This window comes from Anas platyrhynchos, chromosome 10 (genome assembly GCF_047663525.1).
Source record: "Anas platyrhynchos isolate ZD024472 breed Pekin duck chromosome 10, IASCAAS_PekinDuck_T2T, whole genome shotgun sequence".
Taxonomy (NCBI): Eukaryota; Metazoa; Chordata; class Aves; order Anseriformes; family Anatidae; genus Anas; species Anas platyrhynchos.
The window spans coordinates 6,008,633-6,035,556 of record NC_092596.1 but is presented as its reverse complement, the minus strand read 5'-3'; the positions used below and the strand labels follow the sequence as shown (position 1 = coordinate 6,035,556).

Here is a 26,924-nt window from a genome sequence, read left to right as displayed (position 1 = left end):
TTCTATAAACATGCCAGCACAGCCGGGAGTTGTTATGGAGTAGACAATCTCTTCTACCCCTTAAGCTGCACAACCTCAGAATAAGAGAGGTCTTTGCTACCCAGCTTTAGGTGGGGTTGGTTCATAGTTAGCTGTAGCCAGAGCTGAATGTTTTGCCTCCATATTCAGAAAGAATTACTGTTTGCACTGCTTTTCCCTTGCTTCCCTACACTGACTTCACTCTCTACAGGAATTGGCTCAGCATGATCCAAGGACGGGGAAAAGAAGAAAATGGAAGAGATTCTCATCTCTGGCATAATTCAAACTGCTTTGAAAAAATGAAGGGAACGGTGTACCCGGCTCAAGTAGATCAGTCTGACAGAATCAAGGAAAGTTCCTGTCTCCATAGATCTTATGCTCTAGCAAAATTGGATTATTTTAATTTTTATTATTTTTATGATGTTAGGACTGAGTTTTTTTAAAGGGCACTGAAGAAAGTAAGCTCTAAGTGCAACTGAATCCCTTGAAAATCTTAGTTGCAAACATTGCTATTACTTTTTACTACTTTTCTTTCACCAAATGTCTGTTTTTCTATCTGAGCCAGCTGACAGACCTCAATCCACTAAAAATAATCTTTCCCTTTTCTCAGATATCAAAGAGTTCTCATAATGTTTTACAGGGCAGGTTCAGTTAACATCTGTGAAAACATAGCAAATTAATTAACCCTTTGAATGTCCTTCTCCCTGTTTATAACCAATAAGGCATTTTTTTTAGCTCATGGACCTATGCTAAGGGTGACTTTTTCCTTTAGCTAAATTCCTCTAAGATTCAAAGTAGCCACAGCAACCTGAATTTAATGCATGTAGTTAATCAGTTTTCTCCTGTACTTTCCTGCTGTGCTTCTGGTCTCAAATAAAATCCATCCCTTAATTATTATATATATTTTTTTTTCTTTTGAGGGAGTCACGACAGACAGCAACAAAAGAAACATTTCCTGGCTCCAGTGAAATGATGTCTGTTGTCTCCCATGGTTGACATTGTTTTTTGAAATTTCCTAAGGAAATTTCCTATTGTAGGGAAAAAAAAAAAAAAAAAAGAAAGAAACTTTTCCATCTTTCATATACTACAGTCCAAACATTTTTATAGTTCATTAAAATTCCAGACCTCAATTTATCATTCCCAAGCTGATGACTAAGCCTGTAAGTCTAATGGTATACATTGTATTATTAAAGGGTTTTGTGTTAGATACACTTAATATGTACCAGCTTGATTTCCTTGTAGTGTAGGGTGGGACAGATCTTGTGGCTAAGAAAGAAGGAGTAGATCCGATGTAGTTTAACTTTTGTAGGCCTTTGGCAATCTCTCTCCAAAGTATGAGAATTCAGAGTAATTCAAACTTCTGTGATGTGGTTGTACAGTTGATGAAATAAATCACGTGGAGCACCCTCAAGCTGGCATTCCAGCAGTGGAGCCCGACACAGATTTCACTGAGGCTGGTACTATTCACTATTATCATTACTGTTTGGATGAGGGAGCAGAAAGCCAGATACTGGGATCCTGTAGGACACAAGTTGGGATGGGATCACAAGTCTGTCAACGGGGCTTGGAGTTCAAACATACCTGGATTTCTTGGTAAAGCAGTGTGGAAAAAATAGGATGGAATTTCTCATCCTTTCATGAACACAAGTATAGTGCTTTGGTGGTAAACAACTTCATGGCTAAGGTAGGGAGAAAGAATTACTGGGCAGCAAGTTCCTAGCACAGGATCAGATGGATCACAGTCTGAGTAACAGGTCAAGTATGTGGAACTGTGGTGAAAACAACAGGAAAATGGCACCCTGTCTTCAGTAAGCAAGAGTCTTGAGCTCTGCTCAGCTCTGTGAGGCCTTGTTTGGAGTATTATTTCTGGGCTTGGCTGCCACGTTTCACCAGTGGTGCAGGCTGTGTAATGCTAGATGTCAGATATTTGGAGCCCACATGGTGCAACAAAGATTGGAAATGACACGAGTGGACTTACAGTATGCAGGTGAAAGTCTGATGTGAAAATTAGAGCATCAGGGTTTTCAGCAGGACCTCAAGCCCCTGTGGCCTCTTACCTCCCTTTTTCGCCTCTGTACCTCCTACCTGTAGTTCTCCTGTAGTGTTTATTTCAGTATGCACATGCATAAGAGGAGAGCTGGGGAGAGCTCTGTGTCTTGAATGGTGGAATGCTCCCTGTGTGCATAAATAATGCAGCAGCTGCATCTATTAGTGTGGTTGTGTCATAAATAGCGTGGCTATTAACTGTTAATAATGTACAGTAGGATCCAGTAAGCTCTTCTAAACCTCTCCTTGGAAGTGTGAAGATGTTTGTCTGTTTTACAGCACAGATAACGTGGCTGACCCTGAGTAAAGGGATTAGGGTGAAGCTGCCGTGTTTATAAGGAAAGTACTTCTGGTGCAACTCAGAACCCAAGTGCTTAGGTTGCAAGGTAGAGCAGGCAGCAGTCTCCTGAAAATGCTTGGGGCACATGGTCATCTCCTTTCTGTGTCTTTTTCTTATAACTCCTGTCCTGTAAGTTGGTTTGTTCCTCAACTATCCTAAGTTATCACCACCGGGACCATTACAGAAAAAGTGATATATTTTTTTTTACACACTTGGAATGAACAAAAGTGCTTAAAGATCCTCACAAGGACATTAGTATAATATATTAAATCTTGAAAGTACTCCTTAGATTGTGTGATGTTGTCTTGCTGTTGTCTAGGTGGTGCAAGCATAGCGCTGACAGTGGCTGTAACCTGCACCTGGGTATTCCTGGGCACCTCACCTAGGCTGCACAGTGACGTTGTCACAGAAGCTGTTCTAATGTCTGTAATTAATGCCAAGAGAAACAGAAGTAAATGTCATTTCTTTCGCTGTTCATCTCAGAAGTCAGAGTCTCCCCGGCAGTTTCATAACAGTGGATTTATCCAGCAGGATCCCGAAGCATGCAGGGGCCGCAGTGGAACTGGTGAGGTGCTGTCTCTGCACTCTGCTGCTCCGTGTTTACTCTGGACCCCAATGGTCAGCAAATGCTAATCTCATCCATATGTCTGGCATTCAGCAAATGCTGCTCTCTGTTTTTAATCTGAGGATTGTGTGAGATATGAGACACACTTCAATTAAAAAAAAAAAAAAAAAGGTTTAATGTGGTTGTTTTTGGCAAAGAAAACCAAATAAGATAAGATATTTGTAATACATGGTAGGGCTTGCTTTCTTTCAAAGCCAATGAAAGTTTTGGCTTCCTATAGTGACAGAAAAGTTTGAACAATTTTAATCCTGGAGGATCAATTTATCTCTTGTTTATTATGCAAGTAAAATAACATTTTGAAAGGAAAAACAAACTAGAAATTATTACTACCAGACATACATGGAAATGGGGTATGAAACTTGAGTCTACCAAAGCTGGGTTTGGAATTTTTGCTCCCAAGTATCCAAAACGGGATCCAAGTAGAGGCTGAGTGGTACTGATCTCAACTGATACCAACCTCTGCAACAGGCAGCTGCATTGGTTTGTGTTAGCTGAAGTGCTGGTCTGAAGTTCCTGGTACTGTTCCGTGTCAGAGCACCCAGACAGGTGAATGAATCCATCTTTTCTGCAGAAGAATGTATTGTACGTGGCCAGGTTTCCTCTTGCTGACCATTTTGTTACTCAAAATTTATGTTAAGGTTAGTAAATAAGCTTTGAAATTTTCTCTAACTGAAGCCACATGTAAGAACTACAAACAGAACAATGTCATGTAATGATCAGTCATTTGTTGCCCAACAGGCATTTAAAATTCCTACCAGTTGTTATTTCATAAGAAAAGTCTCATGCCAAATGTTGTATTCTTAAAGAAAGCAGCAGCAGATCCTTGTGTTATATATGCAGACATGCATTACGTACTGACACACAGCGAGCCACCCTAGGCTGCCATCTGCTAAACCAGCCCAGGAAAACAGGCTTTCAGCTCAGAACTGAGGTTCTTTTTTCCTCTGAAAATAAGTTCATGCATGTAGTTAATCAGTTTGTAACATGGCACTGGTTTGTAACAGGACCATCAAAGGGAAGACTGAGAGGTTTTGACATGCCTGTGGTGTTTAGCCAGGCTTGGGTTGTATTTGGGGATCGTCATCTAGAATTAGAGAAGGACTGTGAGAACCCACGAGGTGAGTAGCACAGCTCCTCATTCTGCTGCTAACGAACTGGAAAGTCTGTGGTAAACTTGGAGATTCCTGCCATGTTGACGTGAGGTGGAGCTGGTTATTCTGCATTTCCAATGCCTGGATATAAGGTCATTTCCTTCCAGCAGTGGTGAAATCTAGGGTTATTCTTATACTGTGAAACAGCAGAATTTCTTACCAACGTCTGCTCTCCCGTCCTCTTAACCAGTCAGCAAAGCAATGATTCAGATGAAGCATCGTGAGCAATCCCAGTGTTGAAAGCAGTGAGCTGCACCTCAGCGGTGGGACTTCCAGATTGCCTCTTTCCCAAAGTGTTGCTTGGCCCTCTCTGACACTGCAAGGCCATGTACGTAACAGTTCAGAAAAACCTTTCTGCCAAGGGTAACAAACACACTATTGCTGTAAAATATATCCCTGTGTGCCATGATAGCTAGAGGTGCTCCTTTTAGTGCCTTGACCTGCAGCCTATTGTTGTACCCCTTGGGACAGACACAGCAAGGGGGCAAGCTGGGGAGGAGCAGGGAGATACCACAGCTATGCTGGGGTGAGAATCTGTACATAGGATGGAGACAGGAAAGCCATGGGAGAGGAGGAGCCAGATCAAAGAGAGGAATGAGCCCCGCAGACTGGGAGGCATGTTTCAGACATATGCATGTTTTCTGCCTTCTTCAGCGCTGAGTGGCAGTGGTCACTGCAGCAACTCACACTGCTTGTGGAGGAGGCTTTCCAGTCTGGCAGCCAAGGGAGTGGCAGTGACAGAAGAGCTTAGGGTTCTGGCCTCAGTAGCATCATTTCCTACTAATTTTCTACTTTTCTTGATATTTTTCCCCCATCAAAGTCTTTCCCTGTAATGTTTCCTTCTTCTCCTTTTACTTACTTGCAGCTCCTCATCAGCTAATGTCAAATAAGTCTTCCAAATACTGAAGTCCTCAATGATCGCTTGCAGCTGAGAGCAGAACTAGGAACTCCAGCAAAAAATGGCTGAATTCTGATGATCAGAAAAGGCAACACAGTCTGCATATAAGAATTTAAATAATTCTGTGTATTCTGACTTGTAGTTATATTCAGTGCCAGAGCACTTTTGAATTTCCTGGTACAGAAACACTGTGTTTTGACTGGGAGAACAGCAAATGTGAATATGATGTGGAACGTGTGAGGAGGGGTAGCTGGCAGAAGCATGCTGTGATCTTTTGCAGTAACCTCGGATTTTCTTTGCTAGGATCTCTGCGAAGACCCCCATCTGTTTGTGAATGGAATCAGCTCCCATGACTTGCACCAAGGCAGCTTGGGGAACTGCTGGTTTGTGGCTGCATGCTCCTGCTTGGCTCTGAGGGAGCCCCTCTGGCAGCAGGTAGGTGATCAATGTGCTTGGTGGCAAATAAGGCCAGTAAACCCTGGATGTTTCCCTCACTATCAGCCAATAATTTTACATCTAGGGATAATGCACCTCTGGCAACTGGTGAATTTTGGTGGATTCCGATCTTCCCTTTCTTTAGAAGTTCATTTTTCCTGTTACAAGACCACAGTCACAGTTTCCCACAAGATGCCACCACACAGTTTCAGTGAGCACCAAGGAAGAGATACAGCAAAGCCAGAGGGTGCAATGGTCTTTCTCTGCAGATCTATTGAACTACTACTTTCCTGAGTGTCTTTGAAATGGGGCTATATTGGACTTTGTACCAAATCCACCATTTTTTTCACTGCTTCATCTGTTTAAGGTCCACTGCTTTTGAAGCTGAATAGCACACAGTGCATGCTCAAGGACACTCTGCCCTCCGAATGAAACTTAACATAGTGCATTTAATGACCTTTCCCTTTTGCATATTTTCTCAGGTGATTCCAGACTTTGAAGAACAAGAATGGGACTCTAAAAAGCCAGAGAAATACGCTGGGATTTTCCGTTTCCGTTTCTGGTGCTTTGGCAAATGGACAGAGGTGGTTGTTGATGATCTGCTGCCAACAATAGATGGGAAGTTGATCTACTGCCATTCCAATGTGAAAAATGAATTCTGGAGCGCATTATTGGAGAAAGCTTATGCAAAGTATGATTTAATTTATTGCCCTTTTAGACCTCAGTTCAGTCCCTTCTATCCATCTGCTTGTTTCATCTCTCAACCCAATCATACTTTCCAAGGGGTTTGGGTTTGCTTCTAGTAGAGAAATTTAAAAAATGAAAACTCTTTTTTTTTTTTTTTTTATCTGCATGGAGGAGTGCAACACACTGTACTTAGCAGCCCAAAGCCTTAAGGATCTCCTGCCTAACTAACCTGATTTCCTTTTATGATAAGATCACCCGTATGGTGGACCAAGGGAAACCAGCTGATGTGATTTTTTTGGACTTCAGCAAGGCTTTTGACACGGTTTCCCATAGGATCCTACTGGACAAAATGTCCACCATACAGCTAAATAAAAACATCATACGATGGGTGAGCAATTGGCTAACGGGCAGGGCCCAAAGGGTTATGGTAAATGGGGCTGCGTCAGGCTGGCGGGCGGTCACCAGTGGGGTCCCTCAAGGCTCCATTTTAGGGCCGGTACTTTTCAATATTTTTATAAACGGTCTGGATGTAGGAATAGAAGGTATTTTGAGCAAGTTTGCTGATGACACCAAACTTGGAGGAGTTGTGGACTCAAATGAGGGTGGAAAGGCCTTGCAGAGGGATCTGGATAGGTTGGAGAGCTGGGCGATCACCAACCGCGTGAAGTTCAATAAGAGCAAGTGCCGGGTCCTGCACCTGGGACGGGGAAACCCTGGCTGCACGTACAGACTGGGCGATGAGACGCTGGAGAGCAGCCTAGAAGAGAGGGATCTGGGGGTCGTGGTAGACAACAAGTTGAATATGAGCCAGCAGTGTGCCCTGGCAGCCAGGAGGGCCAACCGTGTCCTGGGGTGCATCAAGCACGGCATTGCTAGTAGGTCAAGGGAGGTGATTGTCCCGCTCTACTCTGCACTGGTGCGGCCTCACCTTGAGTACTGTGTGCAGTTCTGGGCACCACAGTATAAAAAGGACATGAAACTGTTGGAGAGTGTCCAGAGGAGGGCTACGAAGATGGTGAAAGGCCTGGAGGGGAAGACGTACGAGGAACGGCTGAGGGCACTGGGCCTGTTCAGCCTGGAGAAGACGAGGCTGAGGAGAGACCTCATCGCAGTCTACAACTTCCTCGTCAGGGGGTGTCGAGAGGCAGGAGACCTTTTCTCCATTAACACCAGCAACAGGACCCGTGGGAACGGGGTTAAGCTGAGGCAGGGGAAGTTTAGGCTTGACATCAGGAGGGGGTTCTTCACAGAGAGAGTGGTTGCACACTGGAACAGGCTCCCCAGGGAAGTGGTCACTGCACCGAGCCTGTCTGAATTTAAGAAGAGATTGGACTGTGCACTTAGTCACATGGTCTGAACTTTTGGGTAGACCTGTGCGGTGTCAAGAGTTGGACTTGATGATCCTTAAGGGTCCCTTCCAACTCAGGATATTCTATGATTCTATGATATTCTATGATCTTTCCACTCCTTTCCTAGCAAGTGTTTATCTGCAATCTGCAGTTTTGCTTTGTTTTGTTTTCCCTGGTGAGCCACAAATATATTACCTACATTCAAACCAAATTAGAGTACTTCTAACAGCCACTTGGTGAATAAGAATGTTCTGTGTTACCTCTAGGCTGGCTGGATCTTATGAAGCCCTGGATGGAGGCAGTGCTGCAGATGCAATTGTGGATTTCACTGGAGCAGTGGCAGAATCTATTGACTTGGTACAGGGCAAATACAGTGAGATTATTTCCGAGCAGATGAAACTGTTTGAAGACTTGCTGAAAGTGCATAAAAGAGGCGGGCTGATCAGCTGTTTCATCACGGTAAGTATGGAGATCTGGATATTACAAGTTTATTTCAATGAACTTTCTTATCTGGAAAAAACAGTATTAGTAGCATAAGTATATTGAGTGCGCCCTTTATCTGTATGCTTTGGAAAAGCTTTGTGTGGAGAAAACTAGCAGGTTGACAGTGTTCTCAGCTAAGTGCAACTCCAGAGCCACCAAATACAATCATAAAACCACAAAGCCACTTGTGCTTTTGGCCACACTACTGTGGATCTGGAATGCCGTTCTTTCTGAATGGTCACAGTTGTGTATTGACCCGAGGTTAATCCACCTAGAATGCCCTAATTTACAGGCCAGATGGCAGCATTCAGTTTCTTTATTTCCTAAGGAAATTCATTTACAGAAAACACTTCTCCTGGCACTAAGCTGCTGGGACTTGCTGACTCTGCTTGTGAGGATGCAGTCAGTGGAACACCAGAGCTGGGCTGAAAGGCTGAGCTAGCTTGGCCACTTAAGCACTCTGTCTCACAGATGGGGAATTTAAAGCAAAGATCTTATTGCTGTCATGCTTAACTATTTCCTACCTTGCAATCCGTAGTGTTATTGCTAAATCCATATTAAATTGATGGACCCCTGGCATTGGTTCATTCAGAAAGTCTTGCGAGTGTTGCATTCATTGTGCAGTTACCTACAACAACAGGAAATCAGCCGTGTTTGGAGGTGCCTGAGAACATCATCTGTCTAGCTAGGCCTGGCCATGCACTGCCTTGTGCCTGTACCATGGTACCAAAGAGGAACACCTGGTACTTTGTGGGAGATCAACTTGAAACAGAGAACTCTGCTGGGATAGAAGAGGAGGCCTGAACTGTTCCTCCCAGCAGAACAGGCAACAGCTCAGAAACAAATTCTTCTAGGTCTTTGGTGTTTATACCTTTGTCACGAGGTCTGAATTTGTATTTAAAAATAATTCATTCCATCTGGTTTGCTTGGACCAGGCCATACTTACTGGTGTGATGGTTATTAACAGTGCTTATGGGATGATAGGTTGCTCCCAAATGCTGAGGCAGTTCAGTTTCCTAACACAGGTCTGGTGAGGGATAGACAAAATCTAGGGAGTTGTAATTTAAAAAGCAATTAATTAGGCAGTTGTAATGCCTTCGCTTCTTCCTGGCATTATACTTCTGCCTGTCAAATTAAACATAGTTACTTCTAAGCTTGATTACACAAGGGCTGTTCATATTGGTTTGGCTTGACTCACCTGCATTTATCACTTTTTGATAGCAGCATTATACTTTCCATCTAGCATGCTTCATTGTGTGTATTTAATACTCAAGTGGCTTCATTGCTGACTTACAAACATGTCATCATTTTCCTTGGATTGCAAAATAGCCCTGAGCTTCAACATTTGGAAATTTGAACAGACAGCGGATATTTAAATATCTCATTAAAATAAATATATAAATGGTTTCAGAATGAAGTGGGAAAGGCAACCCAGCAGTATAGGAAAAGCCTGGGGGATAATAAAGGCAGCAGGAGAGGTTACAGACTCTTGCGCTGTGAAGGACTCTTTTAGTTGTGAAAAATGTAAGCGAAAGTGTTACATTGGAGAAAGCCCAAACCCATTGGAAATGTCAGCCAGTCTTGATGTAACACATGAGCTGATTCTTTAGGAGCCGCTGTCAGTGAAAGGCAGAGAGGTCTGGGAGAGAGTCTCACACTTGCAAGGGCATGTCTTGTCTGATTTGATAGAAATTTCTCTTTTGACTTTTTTTTTCTGATTTCTTATTTTTGTGGATGAAACAGTTTTGTCTCAGCGCAATGCCTCCCTGAGGAGAAGGACCCTGTCTGTTTAGACCAGAGAAATTTTGAAATGGATAAAAATATTGGAGATAGTACTAGGTGCTGTTCATAATTCTAATAACTCCTTCTCTCTGCACCAGAGCAAAGGCTTGCTTGGTCATTGGACTCTTAATTAGATTATTACAAGTTATACGTGGGGATCTGCACTGAGTTGAATCTGCTGTTCTTGCTGTCCAAGAATTCAATGTCTTAAGGTATGCGGGTTATGGCCCCATACAGGCAAGAGAGATTCTGCAAAGTTGCCCATGCTGGCTTCAGATAGGATGTGATGAATCCAGAGGCATGCCCATTGGCATTGTTTCTGCCTCGGAAGCAGCATTATAGCACTGGCACAGCTTTAATTTTTCCACTGTTCTGCCTGGTATGTGTTGCTCAGAAGCACGGCTGCACTAGCTTTGTAAAGGGCCCGTCATTCTGAGCAGCTCCAGCACCTGTGTCTGATACTGCTTTTCTGGTTTTAGAGGTACTTGGGAATTTTATTTAACACATCCAGATGCAAATCTTCCAGGAAAGCCTGCAGATCTGCCTGTTGCTGCATGAGAGGCCTGAAAGATCAGGAGTGATGTGAAGGACACGTCTGATAAATGGCTACAAAGCTTTCTTGCTTGCGCCTCGTGTTTCTATCCTTGCAGATAGTGCAGTGACTTCCTGGGTATCAAATCCACCCCAACACAGAAATGGGCACTGGACTCAGGGGTAAGTCCTTAGGCCCTACAAAGTGTCCAGCTGAGGGCACAAACAGGCAGTGCTACATCCGAGCATAGTCACTGGTATCCAGAGGGCCATTCTGTGAAGATGACAGCACTTCAGAAGGGCTGATAAAGCCTGTCCATCAGCCAGTCTTTATCTCTCTGAGGCCAGGAAGAGACAATGTCCATAGCAGGCAGCGTTCTAGGCTCTGGGCTTGTCTCCTGGGACTTGCCTGGCACTACCGCAGCTAGGACAAGACTAGCAAACCGCTAGTTTGAGCCCCGGGGCTGTTGGTTCCCTGCGTAATCAAAGCACTTGGCAAGAGAAGGCACTGTTGTGTGAAAAAAAAAGAAATCTTCCCCATCCTACCACTTGAGTGTGTAGATGGCAGATGCCCTCAATGACCTGACTTCTCTCTCTTTTTTTTTTTTTTTGTTAATTGTCATTTTTGGTGCCACAGGATTCCTCTGGCAGTGCCAATGAGGTGGAGACAGCGATGGGTCTCATCATCGGTCATGCCTACTCAGTGACTGCAGTTCGGAAGCTGCACCTTGGAGAAAGGCTCACATTCTCTTTTAAGGCAGAGAAGCTCTTCATGATCAGGCTGAGGAATCCCTGGGGCAAGAAAGAGTGGAATGGTGCCTGGAGTGACAAGTAAGTGCTGCAAATCCAGTGTCAACAAAACAAAATTGTGGTTAGGGCCACCAGAAGTTAAACGCTGAGACGCAACGTCAGCCTGCAGTACTCAGAGATGTCTGAAATCTTGTGCTGCCTCTTCCCAAGCACAGCATTCTGTGAGCAGATGAACGCATCTGGGAGCAGCCATAGAGATTATGACTTTCTGGACCTTGGTATACATCATTCTTCTGGCCCACTGTATGATGAGTAGAAAAATAGCCTACAATTAAGGTGATGAGTCAAGAATATGAGGTTTGTTCCCAGCTTCACCACTGGGTTTGTCTGTGACTCAGTTTCTCATCTGTTTTTGGTAGCTACTGGGGAGGGTATGAGTCTTTCATTCTTAGCTAATTGAAGCGACTGGTGAAAAATGCTGTAAAATGTCATATGTAAAATGCCATAATGGCATATGGCATAATGTAAAATGCCATATTTGAAACTTCTTGAATTATTTTACATTGAGTTTTAATGTGGGCCATGAGCTTAGCAGGCAGCCCTACAGAGTTGGAAATGATTGCTGAAGGGGTTGTATTCCATTGCTGACAATTAACTCACAAAAAACATTTAATTAGGATGTTAGAGTTCAACAGTGTGCTTACCAGCCGCTTTTAGTATTTAATAATGCAATGCTCTTAACAGCATATTAAGTTCCTATCTTCCATACTTCAGCTAGCAAAAATCTATTACATTCAAAAAGGATTTTGATTCAGATGAAATACTGAGCTGACAAAATGCCAAGAAGAGTTGCTGTGTTTTGTTTAACTTAAGCTCTAGCTCTTGTCTTGCACAGCTGCCACTCATTCCAGTGGAAGCACTGAGGACTCTGATGCTGGACTATGATTTTTGGCCTAACAGAATAAAATTGAGAATTTCTAAATTGTTAAAGAAAATGTCTGTTATGGCAGGCAACCTCACTTGCCTCCTGCCAAACACCTTCACCTTTATCCTCCAAGTACTTACAGAAAAGGAATGAGGACTTGTGGCTCCATTTTTCTTTCCTTTAACACATAAGACAAAGAGCTCATGTTGTATTCTATCATGTTTTCTGATCTAAGCATCAGAACACCTACATTTAGGATCCTCTGCTCCCTGCAGTCTGGGGAGAGAGGCATGTCCCTTTGGGGAACAATGCAGAGCATGTGAATACATGGTAATGCAGGCAATGAAGTGTCTGTGCACTGTACTGTTACTCTGGAAACTGGACACTAGGCATGTACTGCAACAATTTCTTCTCAAAGGCTCTCTGGGGAAATCTAGGAAGCCCTCATGCCTCTTTTTCTTGAAGAGATTGAAAGACAAAGATTATAATCTGGTTTAAGTGAAGCGTTCAATAAGTTCCTGAGGAGGGAATCCAGGTTTCTTTTAAGGGCCTTTAGGAAATGGAGTCAATCTCATATACCTTCCAAACCCGTTATTTAATGGTCCTAAAGGAGAGTGTGACAAAAGAAACCAATAAAGTTCTGCTCTAGTTGTGCCCATTGCCATTCACCTCCTTTTTTAAAGTAGCTTTCAAATCAATTAATGTTTTTAAACTCCTTCTGTAAGCCACACACCTTTTTTTTCTTTTCTTTTCTTTTTTTTTCCTGAATATCATCTATCCTCTTAATATTCCAACATTACCTTTATAAAAAAGAGGCCATGAAAGAATTTTACTTGAGATTATTCTTTCAGATGAGAGTATTTACTTTCATTCACTACATCTTTTTTGTTGTTGTTTGTTTTGGTTTTGCCTTCTAGCTCTGAAGAGTGGAAGAAAGTCAGCAATGCAGAACGTAAGAGCTTGGGACTCACTATTGAGAATGATGGGGAGTTCTGGTGAGTGGGAGTTATATGGAGAATTTGCAGATAATGGCTACAATGAGAAATTGTCATTACATCCATGATTTATCAGCTTCAAAAACAACTTTTCCAAATGGATAATGCATTATCCAGTCCCAGCACGAGGTCTGTTTCTTTTAAGCTCTCAAATGATGACAGAAGAACAGGAAAAAAATGGATTAAAAAACAGATGAATAAAATGAGTTGTTCTTAGTAAATGTGAGTTTCAAACACCTTCAAAATCTGTTATATATATTTATGACAGTCCCTCATAATCCAAAGCAACACGTGCTGATTTACAGACAGAACGCCAAATATTATCAGTTCTGTTTACTGACTGCTGTGTAGGATTTCTAGGGCAACGATGACTGAGGTGTCTGTAAATACAATTGCAGCAATTGGTGTTTGTCAGTGCTTTCCAGCATGTGGAAAAGGTGTGTTCATTTTCTAGAGAAATTCTAGAACTCTGTTTCCACCCTGCTTGGATCCAACAAGGCATTCCAGCAACGTCTTCAGCAGACCTGCTAGTCAGGCGCAGTGTGGAAAGTCTTCAGTTTCCTTGGCTTTGTCAGAACCAGCAACCAGAAGCCACCTGCAGGGTTTAGTCCTGGGCCATTAAAAAGCCAGGAAACCATAGTAGACCACAGATACCAAGCTGTTCTCTTTTACAAAGAGGGAGCGATTTTTTTTTACTTGTAGCCTGGTCTGTTACCAAGGCGGGCACAGGTTTTAGCATTGAGATGGTGCTAAATAACAACTACGTCCAGAGTACTCACATTTGAGTCATGTTCAGAGACAGGTGTAACAAGAAGGACCATAATAATGTTCTTGAGGAGTGGATAGTGCTTTGGTTGCAGATGATCTCTTCTGCCATTGCAAGTTGTAAGCTATCAAATCCGGACTGCTAGATACAACCTTTCGTTTAGGCTTAGGTCCTGCAACTGAACAAATCCAGAGCTGACCAGACACCCTGAGGTGACAGTTTTGTTAATACAGTTCTAAAGTAGTGTGATTGTGGCTTCACAACTATTTCCACATGGAGAGGTTTCTGGTGAATCAGTTTGCCCACTGGAAAGCTGAGCAATGCCTACTTTTAAATTACCAAAGGATTTCATGTGTTATTTTTGCTCTTGGGGTGAATAGTGTTGATTATTTAAAAAACAAACAAACAAACCAACAAACCCAAAACAAAACAAAACATGATTTTCTTGGTGTCCTGTGGAATAGGATGACGTTTGAGGACTGGTGTAAGAATTTCACTGATGTGGACATCTGCCGAATTGTGAACACTTCCTACTTCAGTATCCACAAGACCTGGGAGAAGAAAATGATGCACGGGGCTTGGGCAAAGAGTTCAGAGCCCCTGCTAAATCGCTGTGGTGGATGCTTTGATAACAAGACCTTCCTTCAGAATCCCCAGGTGGGAGTCTCTTCAATCTCATCCTAGCTCTAACTATTAAGCTATTCAGGTTTTCTCTTCACCCATTCTTATGTAATTTCTCACTTTCCTTCCCCTCTCAGTGGGGGTATATTTTCAACTCAGTGCATGAAAATTCAGACACAAAACCCTGGCTACTGCCAGAGAGATCTGGCACCTACTTTAGTTACTGTTTTAGTTACTGCTTTAGTTACTGTTTTGAAAACTGACCTTTCCGTTCTCTCGTAACTCACTACATATCTTAGATTCATTAAAGATGTTCCTTTGTCTGCTTCTCTGCACTTATGGGAAGTTTCTGTCAGCACCCCTGAATTTTCATAGCAGGATATTGGAGAACTGCAGCCTTTGCTGTTTGGACTGGGAGCAATGTCAGACTCCAAACTCATCCTGTCATTTTCGCGTAGATGGAGAAGCAGTTATTTACTCCTCTGTCTTATGTCAGTGCCTCCTTTCCAGAAGGTGATTTTGTTCAGATATTCCCATGTATGATTCTGGACGTATTTCAAGTGCTTGTCTGGGTCTCATTTGTAAGTGTTTAGCTGCCACAGAGAACAAAATATGCATGTTATGGCTGAGTACAGCACCTGATGCAATGGAAGCTTTTATTCCAGTTGTCTTCAGGATGGTTGATTAAAAGGCTCTTAATAGCAGTGCTGGAACACACTTGTGTTACCTTGGGGCCATTACAAGTAACTATGGCACATGTAAGGCACCCTAAGGTTCAGCTTAGTGTTACAGTTAGGGTTATGCTTAGTGGTGTTTGGAGAGAAGGCGCAGAGTCCTGTTGTGTGTGGGGTTGCGTAAAGGCTCCCAGAGGGAGTTCAGGTGTTCACAAAGGCTTCCGTTGGGAGCAATTTTTGATGGTCTCACATCTATCTGCTCTCCCTCTCCCTGACTGACCTTGAAGCCTCCTTGAAGTTCATCTGCACCGAGAGAAACTGTGACACTTCAATTCCTATTAAAATAAGAGAATTTAAGCCAAGTATAAATGTATTCCTACAGCCACCTGTTGATTTTCAAGTTGCTACCCCTTAGGACAGCTGAAATGTCATCAGATGAAAGATAATCACAGTTGCACACCTCTCATCAGACCAAGAGAGCTCTCGTGCACTCTCACATTTCCATTTCCACACCTCCATTTGCTCTGGGACATCTTGGGCTGTCTGACAAGGTAACACTGCATACAGTCCAACAAGGGACAAGAATAAAAATGTGCTGCGTGTTTTTATCTGAATTTTTAGATTCCCACTGCAGAGTCTCTTTACAGCCCCTAGGACTCCCTCTTACAGGGTCCTGTGCTTTTTCTGCCTCAGTGTTAATACAGCACACAGAGAAGTGTACAGGCACTGAGTTTGCACCATGTAACAGCCAGCTCACAATAGCAGGCAGTAGGTGCGTAAGAGGCTGATCTGTACTGTACATCCTAGGAACAATTAATGAAGTCCAGAGGCTCAGGAAGTTATTGATTTTCTTTCCAAAATGGCTGGCTGTGCTTCGGCCAGCGCTGGCAGAGGTCAGTGCCTCTGTGTGTGTGTGTGTGAAACTGCCTGAGATGGTGAGGGTTAGTGGTGAGAAATGGGAAGGATGGTGCCTTATTCTGCAGAGCTCTAACCACAGAGGGATGTGAAGTCATTACAGGGGATGATTCCACAACAGTAACCAAGGCAGTACCTATCTCAGAGCAGAGCGGATTTCATCATCTCTTGGAGGAGCAGGGAGTTTAACCACTGCTGAGATTTCTTTCCATGCTAGTCAGAGAATTTCAGCTTAAATCAGGGTGTGTGGTGTACGTAGTACCCAGCTGTGCACCACTGCAGTTTTATGCTTTTACTTATTTGCTTCACATTCAAAAGTATTTGAGAATGGAAATTCAGTTAGATTGAACAGCATCTGCCCATACTTAGCATAAATACCACCCTCTTCCTTTCCCCTGCTTCCAACAACTTTGATTTGCCCCCTGTATGCAAGAAAAAAGTAAAATCCAAATGAGTCTCTAAGAGTGAATGAATTTACATGTTTAATTCTTAGATAGAGTAGATTCAGCGAAAAAAAAAACAACTAATATTTGGAAGACTCCTTCGTTTGCTGGTCACTTATAAAGATGATATTTGAAAGTCACTGGCCCTGGTTAGATATTCAAGCTGAAAGAAGAATCCAGAATGATCAAAGACCCTATCCAGAGTCTGTTGATTTATTTTTTTATCTTACTTCTGATTTATGTATATCTAAATAAAAGATAGTCTTTTGCTTTCACAGCAGTTGTTCTCTTCTACTGCTTCAACAGTTATTTTGTAATTTGTCTCATGTTCTGTTAGGCGACTTACCTGTGTTTTTTTTTTTTTCTTTTATTATTATTATTAATAATATTTTTCAGCTGCGATTTGCTGAAAATATCTGATACGCAGAACTTTCCTCCTACCCACAAATGCATTTTCAGTTTCTTCCTTTGTATGTATATATTTCCTTGGTGATGGCTTCATTTTCAGTCTCCTAAGGAATTAACAGCTTGTCTTCTCTCTGGTACTAGTACATCTTTGATGTTAAGAAGACGGAGGACAAAGTGTTGGTCTCATTACAACAGGAGGATCGGCGCAGGTACAAGAAAGAAGGGAAAGGAGAAAACATCATAATTGGTTTTGAAATATTCAAGGTAGGCAGCCATCTGCAGTACTGGTTCAGAGTTTGCTCAGCAATCTGGCTTCATTCTGGCAAATGAGGTATTTGGCAGATAGAGGCATGGTTATCACGGAAGGGTCTGGCTCTCCTCTCCACATGGGTTTTGCATGTATACTGCGTTGTCACCAGAGCTGACAGTAGACAGACTATCTGAACGATATTAAATTTAGTTCAATTCAAACTGTATTTGAACTAAAGGAGCATAAATCATTATTCCCTATTGCAAAAGAATTTTAAGTGCTTTTCCTTATTCCAAGCTTTGAGGAGACAGACTGTATTTTCATAAAAAAGAATATTAACTCTCGATACATGAGGATACATTCTCCTCTCACTGGAGGCTCCTGCCTGAATTTCATCAGCAAATACAGCCAAGTGAATGAGTTTTAAAAGTCTGCAGTTTTTCTTTTCTGACTCAGAAAGGCCAAAAGAATCAAGAGTGATTTCAGAAGCTGGAGTGGTGAGTAGGAAATGAGCATATGTGAAAGGGAGCCAAAGGGATCCCAAACAGTAATTTAATTGCACTCACAGGGCAAACTGTGTAAAATGAAAACACAAGAACCAAAAGAAGCAGGAAAGCAAGAGAAACTGCTATGTGTCTGCTTTTTCATTGTGGAGTGGGATTATTTTGTAACCTCTTTAGCTAGTGGGGTTGCACTGAGGCTATGGCCCTATGTCAGAAAACAGTCAATTTTTAAGTCAGTTGGAGCTGTTGATACCTGTGCCACACTCATATGTTTGACAATCACCCTGTTAAGCAAATAATATTGATAAGTGTTGAAACAGAAAGTGTTGAAACAGAAAGTTAATCTACCTGTGCCTTTGTCATGTCTATCTTATATCTAATTACTAGGAAGGCTTGGAAAAGAAATTGAATCTTTGGAAAAGTGTCAGTACTCTATCTTTTATTTCTGTTCAATAATTTGATATTTCAGAAAAGTTCTAAACCACCAGACTCATTAGCATGGCTGAGGGTCTTCATAAGGCCATGGCCTAAATAATCAGAAGACAAAATACGGCAAAAGAACATAGAGTGGCCATTGCTTACAGGAGAATAGGTTAATGTTTTAACTGTGCTGTGGCAAACATTAGTTGCCTGAAGAGCACGTTAATAGAGGGTGAAAATATGGCTGTGTGCATCAGTTCAAATACCCTAGATTAAGAGCCTGCTATGTAGGGCTGGAATGCTCTGTCTCACATGTGGAGTACTACATGCTGGAGAAAGTAGGCGGATGAATCTCATCGTCCTCTAAGACGGCAGCGTAGCTTAGCAGATGGAGTCTGGAGTGTGTGTGCATCTCTGCAAATATTCAAAACTCTGCAGTAGCATTATGTCTCTGCTAGTGGGTGCATGTCTTTGCCTGTCCCAAACTGTCACCTCCACTTAAGGATATACACGTATACACCAATACAGTGAAGTGCAGAAAAGCACTGCTTGGGAGCCTGTGTGGACTAGCAGTTAGAGCACTCAGTTGTCCATCAGGACCATGCCCATGTCATAATTTCAGTGGTTAAATGATTTGCCTTTATGGTACGTTGTCTTTTCTACCCATAAAAGGCTGTGTGCTATGCAAGGAAAGTCCTGCCTGCTGTCTCTTGATAATCCCTCCTTCAATCAATCCCTTTACTGCTCTGTGGCTGTAGGTAGAGGATAACAGAAGCTATCGAATACACAACCTGACCGTGCAGGAGAGAGTGGCCACATCTCCATATATCAACACACGCACCGTGTTCTTGAAAAGGATCCTTAAGCAAGGCCGCTACGTCCTTATCCCAACTACGTATCTTCCTGGCATCACCACCAAGTTTATCCTGAGACTCTTCACAGATGTGCCGTCAAAACTCAGGTACTTTGCGCTCACAGCTGTGTGAGATCTTCCTTTGCCTATATTGGCTGCACCTCCTCAGAAATGGCTGTCTGGTTGCCCTCAAGTGTCCTTGACTCACTAGCAGGTATCTCTGTGCAACTCCAGAATTAGGCCTTTGAGATGGTCAGGGTCACCTCCAAGAATCTCCAGATGGTTCACTGGGATTTGTGTGTGCTCAGGACATTTTTGCTTAGAGACCCAAGGACAACTGAGTCTGGGACTTTTGACCTTTTAGTCAGGTTTCTGTAGTTGCCTCAAGTTCTAGATCAGAACCCTGAGCACTGGTTGTTGCTGGTACAGTTGATACGATTTGTCTTTACCCAATCTCATTTGAAACTAGGGGTTATTTGTGAAGGCAGAACTACTGCTTGCTGAAATCAGATCCACTGAATATCTGTCTTGCTTTGATATTTTTTTCCATGTTTCAGATTTTTTTTCCTGCTACTTTTGTGTAACTGTTATACAAGGGATGCTATACGTTTGGTTTGCTTTGATTTTATTTTTGTAAGTGTTACTTCTGTATAACAAACTCGAACAAATCTCAAGTTCTGAAAAGGCCAAAATTATGCAACTATTGATAGTTTGCTTGACATTCATTGCTTCAATTACTTTGCTTTGATTTTTCAGAGAGCTGACAGACGATAAACCTAAAATGACATGTTGGAGTCTTCTTTGTGGCTATCCACGGAGAATCACCCAAATCAAAATTCACTCTGCAGAAGGTTTACAGAAGCAAGATAGATCAGGTGGTAAGTGTAAAGCGAGTCTAGAAGAGTGGAAAGAGCTTCATCAGTCCTCCAAAGCTGACTTAAATTGACATGGAAGCACTTAGAAGTTACCCAAACAAACTGAAGGTTTGTGGGAATTTTTTGCAACTCATTGTAAAATCTTCTCAAAAGGAGAGCTCCGATTAATAAGATGATGTAAAACAGCAAGAGTCATGTGTCATCTATGCTGGTCAAGAGCGATAATAGTAGCGAGACTCTTGTGAGAAGCTTTTTGTAGGGGTTGGTAAGAAATTGGCCTTTCAGGGACATCTGTTTTCTAAGTTTAAAACATGCAGGGAGACAGCTGAATAGCACAGACTCTTGAGGTGTATTTCAAGACCTTCAGAGCACTTTGCTCTTCATTACCATAGGCATAATAGCACTTCAGGGAGGAAATTATGTTATTCAAATAACCCTTTCCAGTTAGGTAAACTAAGAGAGGGAGAGGTTAAATAACAAGTGCTGGACTGTCTGTCTACATGTCAAAGGAAATGTCCTGAAATAGGAACACTAAAATGTCTTTATGGCACTTGATGTTGACAGTTAATTTGGAAACTTGTCCAGTTGTTATTTGCTTCCTCATTTTCTACTCCCACTCTCCGTATGTCATCCTTCACTTTCCATGGCCAGCAGAATAGAAAAAGTCAGACACATCCAGCAGTAAGTGATTGATAGGAGGGAAAACAAAGGGGCAGAGATACTACAGGAATCTTGGAAGAGGAAACTGAAGAGTCTGCTGAAACATTGGCTGTGTTTGCTCCAGATAACTATTCATCTCTCTTTACTTTAAGATCACAGAATCACAGAATTTCTAGGTTGGAAGAGACCTCAAGATCATCGAGTCCAACCTCTGACCTAACGCTAACAGTGGAACTCAGTTTCGTTAACTCCTTGTGGTAGAGAAGTCATTAGACTTAGAGTTGTAGTACAGTTCATCTTCAGCCTCGTGAAGCAGCTGTAAAACTTCTCCTACCAGATGGCTGCGATTTGGTTGCAGTTTCCTTTTCATAGTTGTTCTTGGCACCAACCGAACAGTGAGTGAATCCACTTTTCACCGTGCAAGACCCTTTAACTCTGTTAAGAGTTAACATTCCTGTCCCTCTAAGGGGGACAAGAATGTTAGAGGGAAGAGACATAGAAATTGCTTTAGTTCATTTTTCTTGTTACTTCTCTTGAAAAACACGAGATACAAACACCTCAATTAAATAAGCACTGTAATTCCACAATCTCAGAAAGGCAGGATGGGTGGATGAGACTGGAGGGGCTATCTGTGAAGGAAATAGCAGAGCAGTGCTTTGAAAAGAGGCAGTGTGTCCTTGTTCTTGCCCTAAGAAGGACATTTTCATTTTTAAAGATTTTTTTTTCTCTGTTTAAAATTCCTTGAAGATTTTTCTCTAACATTCCCTGCAATCAAGCAATTAAAGCCAATTCTCCTCCCTTAGCATTTCACAATCCTTAGCACAATTACAATCTCGACAAGGTCATTAAAAACAATTGCCTACAGCTGCCAAAGAGCAAGCTTCATCCTGGAGAACATTGTTGGATTGGGTGCACTGTGACACAGAGCTCAGGAATATACAAATGAAACTTAAAAACAACATGTGAGAGATACTCTAAAGTACAGCACACCCCCAAATACCTTTAGGACTCAGTGCTACCACACATATTCAGGTTGAGCAGAAGCATCTTCAGCACCCAGTGCTGGACTTACGATTACCCTGACAAAACTGAAGAGGTAACCTGTTGTGGGAAGACCTGTACGTAGGAAATGGACTCACAGATTTTCTCTTTAAACATAAGCAAAATTTGAACACAAAACCTAAGTGTATCTTATTGTTTGTCTTTGAGTAAATCTTCACCAACAAAGTTAAAATATTTTCCTTTTCTGTCGAGGGAAAGCTTTTAGTAAAAGCTTTTGTTTTTCTTTTTTTTCTTTCTGTGGTACCAAATCCCATCTCTTCATAGGGCACTGAAGGAAAGCTGAGATGATTCACTCCAGCAGCTTCCCTATTGTCTTGAGTTCTTCTGAATGTTTCTTATCAGCATTGTTTTTTCTATAAGTATCTCCATCTCACAGGGTACATTGATAGATTGTTTTACAGAATGACACTTCTTATAGCACCTTTAGACAAATGGAGTTGGTAGAGTGCATAAATAAGAAAATCATGAAGCCAAATGTGCACATTTCTGCTACACAATAAAAGCAAGCTGTGCAGTGACAAGGCTAACACCCATAACTGGCACTCTGCCTTCTAAGGGCGCCTTGCTGGGAAGCTTGGCAAAGTTCCTGATTGATACTGGCGCCCATTTTTGGTAATGTGAAAAGCTGGATATAGCACATATTTCTCTTCTTTGGTGTTTTCTGGTGTTGTTTGTTTGTTTGTTTGTATTTTAGATTAAAAACATTGTATACAGAAATTCACCAGAGCACACTGTATGGCTGGGTTGTAAATACACACTAGGAAGTGATGTGTCAATGTGTGACATTAAATATCCCATAATCTGAGATTGTTTCCTAATAATGCCACAAAATAATTCAATTCATTATCATCTCTCACCTCCTTGGCTTCTTTCTCTCTGACTTTTCCGAATCCACATCTGGACGCTTTCCCATGCTTATCTCAAGGAGAAATAGCAGCCAGGTATTCAAAAAAGACTTTTTTGCACTGGGATCTCACAAGTGAGTTTAGACCTCAGTCATGTGGATAGTTACCAAATTGCAGCTTTACCTTCCACCAGGACCATTTCCTGATGTGAACTAGGCTTAAATCAGCAGCAGCCTCCTGTCTAGTAGGTACTGTGAGATGAGGGAAAAGGCCACATGGAAACTCCCATTGGGAGCGACAAGGAGAGGTTTCCCTTCAGGTTAGGCACAGTCAATGTTTATTCAAGTAGAAAATGGGGAGATTAAGTGGTAGTCTTTGCTGCTAAGAGGGCCTCACACACAGGTTTCTCATTTTCTGGCTGCAAAGGTTGATAGCAACTTGTTTCCGTGTGAGCTGCTGTGTCAGATTATCCCCACTGTGCTTTTCACAAGGGTTTCTTGATTTCTCGATCTACTGATCTGCAGCATCTCAGCTCTCAAGCTGCTGCTTTTCTTCTGCTCAGTCTGTCATCAGTCAGCTGTATTCCCCCTTGTCCAGCTCCCTGCTTGATTTGTGTGAAGCATCGCTATCGTCCCTCAGCACAGAGAAGACAGAACTTGATAACGAAGGAAGGTGTATTTCTTTCTAGAGCCTGTGAGAATTCAGACATCTCATTACATGTCTGTGACAAGCTGTCCTGAAAACACCAGAATATCATTATACTCTGACACCGGTATATGTGGCTGTGTAAAGTAAGAGGAACCCGAACACCTTTTGTTGATGTATATTGGATAGAGGGAGCTTAGACTTAAATGAACTGTTCATCACATATGCCCGTCACTGTCATCTGAGAGTTGCACACAACTTTCTGAGCAACTCCTGGAGGAGAATGAAGATTGCACAGCAAGTACACACCCAGCCTGGCTCATAAACTGGTTGTCATCAGAACCCTGCTCCCTGCCAGAGGAAGCTTGTTTAATCTCTATTTGAAATGTTTATTTGAAAGCTCTTCCTTGCTGCTGTCTGTGATCCATTGTCCCGTCTGGAAAAAGTAACAGATGGTTTGCTGTTGACAAGAGTAACAGATGACTCTAGCTGCCTAGAATCAGTGCATATGGGCTGCTTCTCTTAGAAGTACCTCTCTCTGAGTTAGCTTGTGCTGAAGTTGATCCAGCTATCTGCGAGCCAAGTACGGTGGCAGGTTTGCAAGAAGATGGGGAAGTGCTGTGCACTTCTTCTCTCTCACATTCCCAAGTCTGTTTTAAAAATTGCTCTTGCTACTGTCTGTCACACTCTATTCCTAACAGTTTATCTTCCGGAACAAATCGTCTTTTGCATTAAGTTTTTCCACTGGAATTCCAGGCTGAATTCACACGTTTAATTGCATTTTGCTATTTCTTTTCTAAGCTAGGTATTGTGATCCCTGGTACATGACATTCCTGGTAAGGGTATAATCTGTTGCCCTTAATGGTGGTTGCCCTGGGAGCAGTCTGAGAAAATAGAAGGAAGAAGAGGGCAAAAAGCAGCTGGTAAATATTCAGCAAAAGCACAAGAAAGGAAAGGGAGAGAAAATGGAGGAGGCAGGGAGGGAGGGAATTTGCCGATACTGGAGGAAATACTCCCATTTATTACCAATACTGCAGGAGAAGCTAAAAGGCATCACCTAAAAAAGGACTCAACTGCAGAAGGCAGAACAACTTGTAATTTTCAAGGCAGCCCTCATGTCTCAGCACTGTCTGCTGTGTTTGGCCCACGTCTTTTTCTAGTGACTGGGTTTGTCATCATGCTTGGTATACCCGTAGGAGCAGTCTGTCTGGAGAAGAGCAGGAACGTCTATGAGAACTTTTTGTCAAGAAAGCCTTTTGTGTTATGTACAGTGCTGAATGATGTGGATGTTAGAGCTTTAGTCCGAATCTTCCCCTTCCCTCCCTGCCAAAAAATATGTTAGCCTTAGATAACTGTGCATAGATTTCTTTAAGTCTTAGAAATGTTAGGACAACTGTCATTACTGCTCATGTGTTTCTGGTCTTCACAGACTGCAGCTTTTTCTTGTGCTGTTCTTCCCTACAACTTCTCAATACAGCATCGTAGCCATAGGAGCGAGATGGAACAGCTGCTTATGCAGGTGCTGTTCATGCACCTTGTGGTGCTCACGGCGCAGCTTGAATCACGTGTGACTGAGAACTGAACCGAGTCCTCCTTTCTCTGCCAGAACAGTTGCCAGAGTAGCAGCTCCAGTTGTTTCCCTGCTCAGCTTATGGTGAATGCTAGGATATTGCTTTTCCACATTAGTAGCCCTTTCTGCGCTGTCATCATCCTGTACATAAACCAGGCATGGAGCTGCAAAGAACTGGACCAACTGTGGCTGAGAACACCTCTTGTTCCATCCCACATGTGCAGCTCTCCCATTTCTGACTTCTTCTTCTGGGCTTGAGGCCAGCCCTCCTAATACAACTGGCCGTTCAGCAATGTGATCGTGAGGGCGTGCTGTGCAGGTACCATTCGTGTCCCTCTTCTACCTCCCTCTTTTTTTCCATCTCGTTCTGAGAATTTAAATGTTTCTTTTAAACATCTTTCCTTTTCCTTTATAAGTCCTTTCATTAATAGTTTCTCAGTCCAGCAAATTTACCTGTTAACTCTTAAAGCCCAACAATTTCCCCACCACTTCTTATCCTTTGTGTCTCTTGATTACTGTTAATATCGAGATGTTGCTTTGCTCTTAGCCTGTGGCTGTCTCAGGCAAGACCCCTTTTTATTCAGATCTCTTTTCCAAATCTCTTTGCAGAGGGTGGAGCTCTTCCATCACTGATTACACAGCGTGGTGCTGCCTCGTGCCCCAGAGCTAAATCCACACGTTCAGTGACACAGAAAGTAATTGCCTACCAGAAAAGCCAATGCATTGCTACCTGCTGTAGGAAGTGTGATATGTTGTCAGGGTAACAGGCCTGCCACGTGTCTGGCCAGGTGTAATTACAGCGCAACATACGGAAAAATCTTTTTCCTTCTCATCAGTGGAAGGAGCTCCTTCTGTTTTGGATGTAGCTGTTATGTGGTTTCTTGTGTGAGTTGTTAGGATCTGTTCCTGTAAGCGAGTGATGCATTTGAGGAAAATCATACGGGGAATAAATTGTTTAAAAATGAAAGCTGCCTTAAAATCGTGCTGCCGTATGGCTGTCATTCCAGTGGTGGCATTTTCAAGTAGATGGGGGATAGAACGTGTGTAAGAAACGATCACGAGTCTGACTTGCACTTACGCACACTCAGTTACTTTATTTAAAATCCGTATCACAAAGTAGAAGGGGGTGGGAAAAATAGATATGCTGTTGTTAACACTAGGAATAGATAGAAATACTTGTGTTGAAAAAAATAAAAAAAAAATGTAGCGCCTGTGTTTAATTAAAGTTAATTAGAAAGTGGAGTGGTTTTTCCATTTCGGGGTAAGAGCAGGTTTTTTTCCAGATCAGTTCTTGCTCCCCATTGGAATGGAAAGAAAACATCATTTATAACAAACTGGAAATGTTCAAGGTAAAAACAACAAAGCATTTCTAGAAAATGTTGACTTTTCTCAGTGGGTTACGTATGATTAAAGTGTAATTTAAAATATTAACTGGGACCTATGATAGATACAAATATAGTAATTTAAACTCTAAAATAACATAGACCCAAATGACAGAACCAAAGAAATTTTATCAGGTTCATGGGAGTTAAGAGAAACTGTGGAGGACTTGCTTTGACAGTTTCCTACAGAAAATGTTGTTGCAACCAGTGCACTCCTATGGGTTTTGACAATATTTTATTTTTTGGAAGAGCACCTGCTTCATGAAAATTACCTCCTAACATTAATGCTCATATCAGGATGCAGTAGACAGCATTTTCAAGCTAGGCACTCTAAAGCTAGGCACAGAGATGTGCACTCAGTGATGTAAAAGCAGTTCTGTGCAGTTCCTGTCCTTGTCCTCCTTAGGAATTGTGGATGATGAAAAGTTTTAACCTTCTGTTTTGACCCAGGAGCCCGAACTACAAGTCAGATTACATACGTGCAGATGCATTTTGGCTCTTATGTCTTGAGCAGCATCAGGGAGTTCACTTGGAAGACTTTGTTAGATGAGCCAGGAGGATGGACAACAAGGGGATATGGGAAGATCGCAATCCCAACCAAAGCGTGAGCTGGTTTCTTGGCAAATGGTGCTCAGTTTCCAGCTCCGAGCATCTAGTTGTTACTGACATAAATGAGGTATTTCACCTCAGCCAGTTAGGAAACCAGCCGTATGGATGTGATGTGCTCTGCTGTCCTGTTCCCATGCTTACTAGCAGTGGTGATGCCAAGCCCAGGAGGACGTTGCTCCTGCTGGGTTTCTGGGTCTCAGCTGCCATTCTGTGTCCTAACGGCCGTGCTGCTGTGTTCTAGGAGCAGATCCCTACGTGCTTGTCAAGTGTGAGAACCAGAAAGTGCGCTCTCCTGTACAGCACGATACTACCAGTGCCGTCTTCAACACACAAGTGATTTTCTACAGGAAGAACATCGACAGTCCCATCATTGTCCAGGTGAGACAAACCACATGGGGCGGGCTGCCA

General features: G+C 42.4%; 1 protein-coding gene across 15 annotated transcripts in view; it reads left to right on the top strand.

Moving 5' to 3' along the window:
• The window catches only part of CAPN6 (calpain 6), a 61,664-nt gene that overhangs the window by 30,648 nt on the left and 4,092 nt on the right, over positions 1 to 26,924 (top strand). For all 15 annotated transcript variants that reach the window (XM_021269322.4, XM_005015202.6, XM_021269327.4 and 12 more), the window contains exons 4-13: positions 5,382 to 5,513; positions 5,996 to 6,204; positions 7,816 to 8,008; positions 10,983 to 11,176; positions 12,938 to 13,015; positions 14,246 to 14,438; positions 16,984 to 17,106; positions 18,774 to 18,976; positions 19,625 to 19,746; positions 26,758 to 26,894. In XM_021269322.4, the coding sequence (XP_021124997.3) occupies positions 5,382 to 5,513; positions 5,996 to 6,204; positions 7,816 to 8,008; positions 10,983 to 11,176; positions 12,938 to 13,015; positions 14,246 to 14,438; positions 16,984 to 17,106; positions 18,774 to 18,976; positions 19,625 to 19,746; positions 26,758 to 26,894 (1,584 nt within the window). The remainder of the gene's footprint in view (positions 1 to 5,381; positions 5,514 to 5,995; positions 6,205 to 7,815; positions 8,009 to 10,982; positions 11,177 to 12,937; positions 13,016 to 14,245; positions 14,439 to 16,983; positions 17,107 to 18,773; positions 18,977 to 19,624; positions 19,747 to 26,757; positions 26,895 to 26,924) is intronic.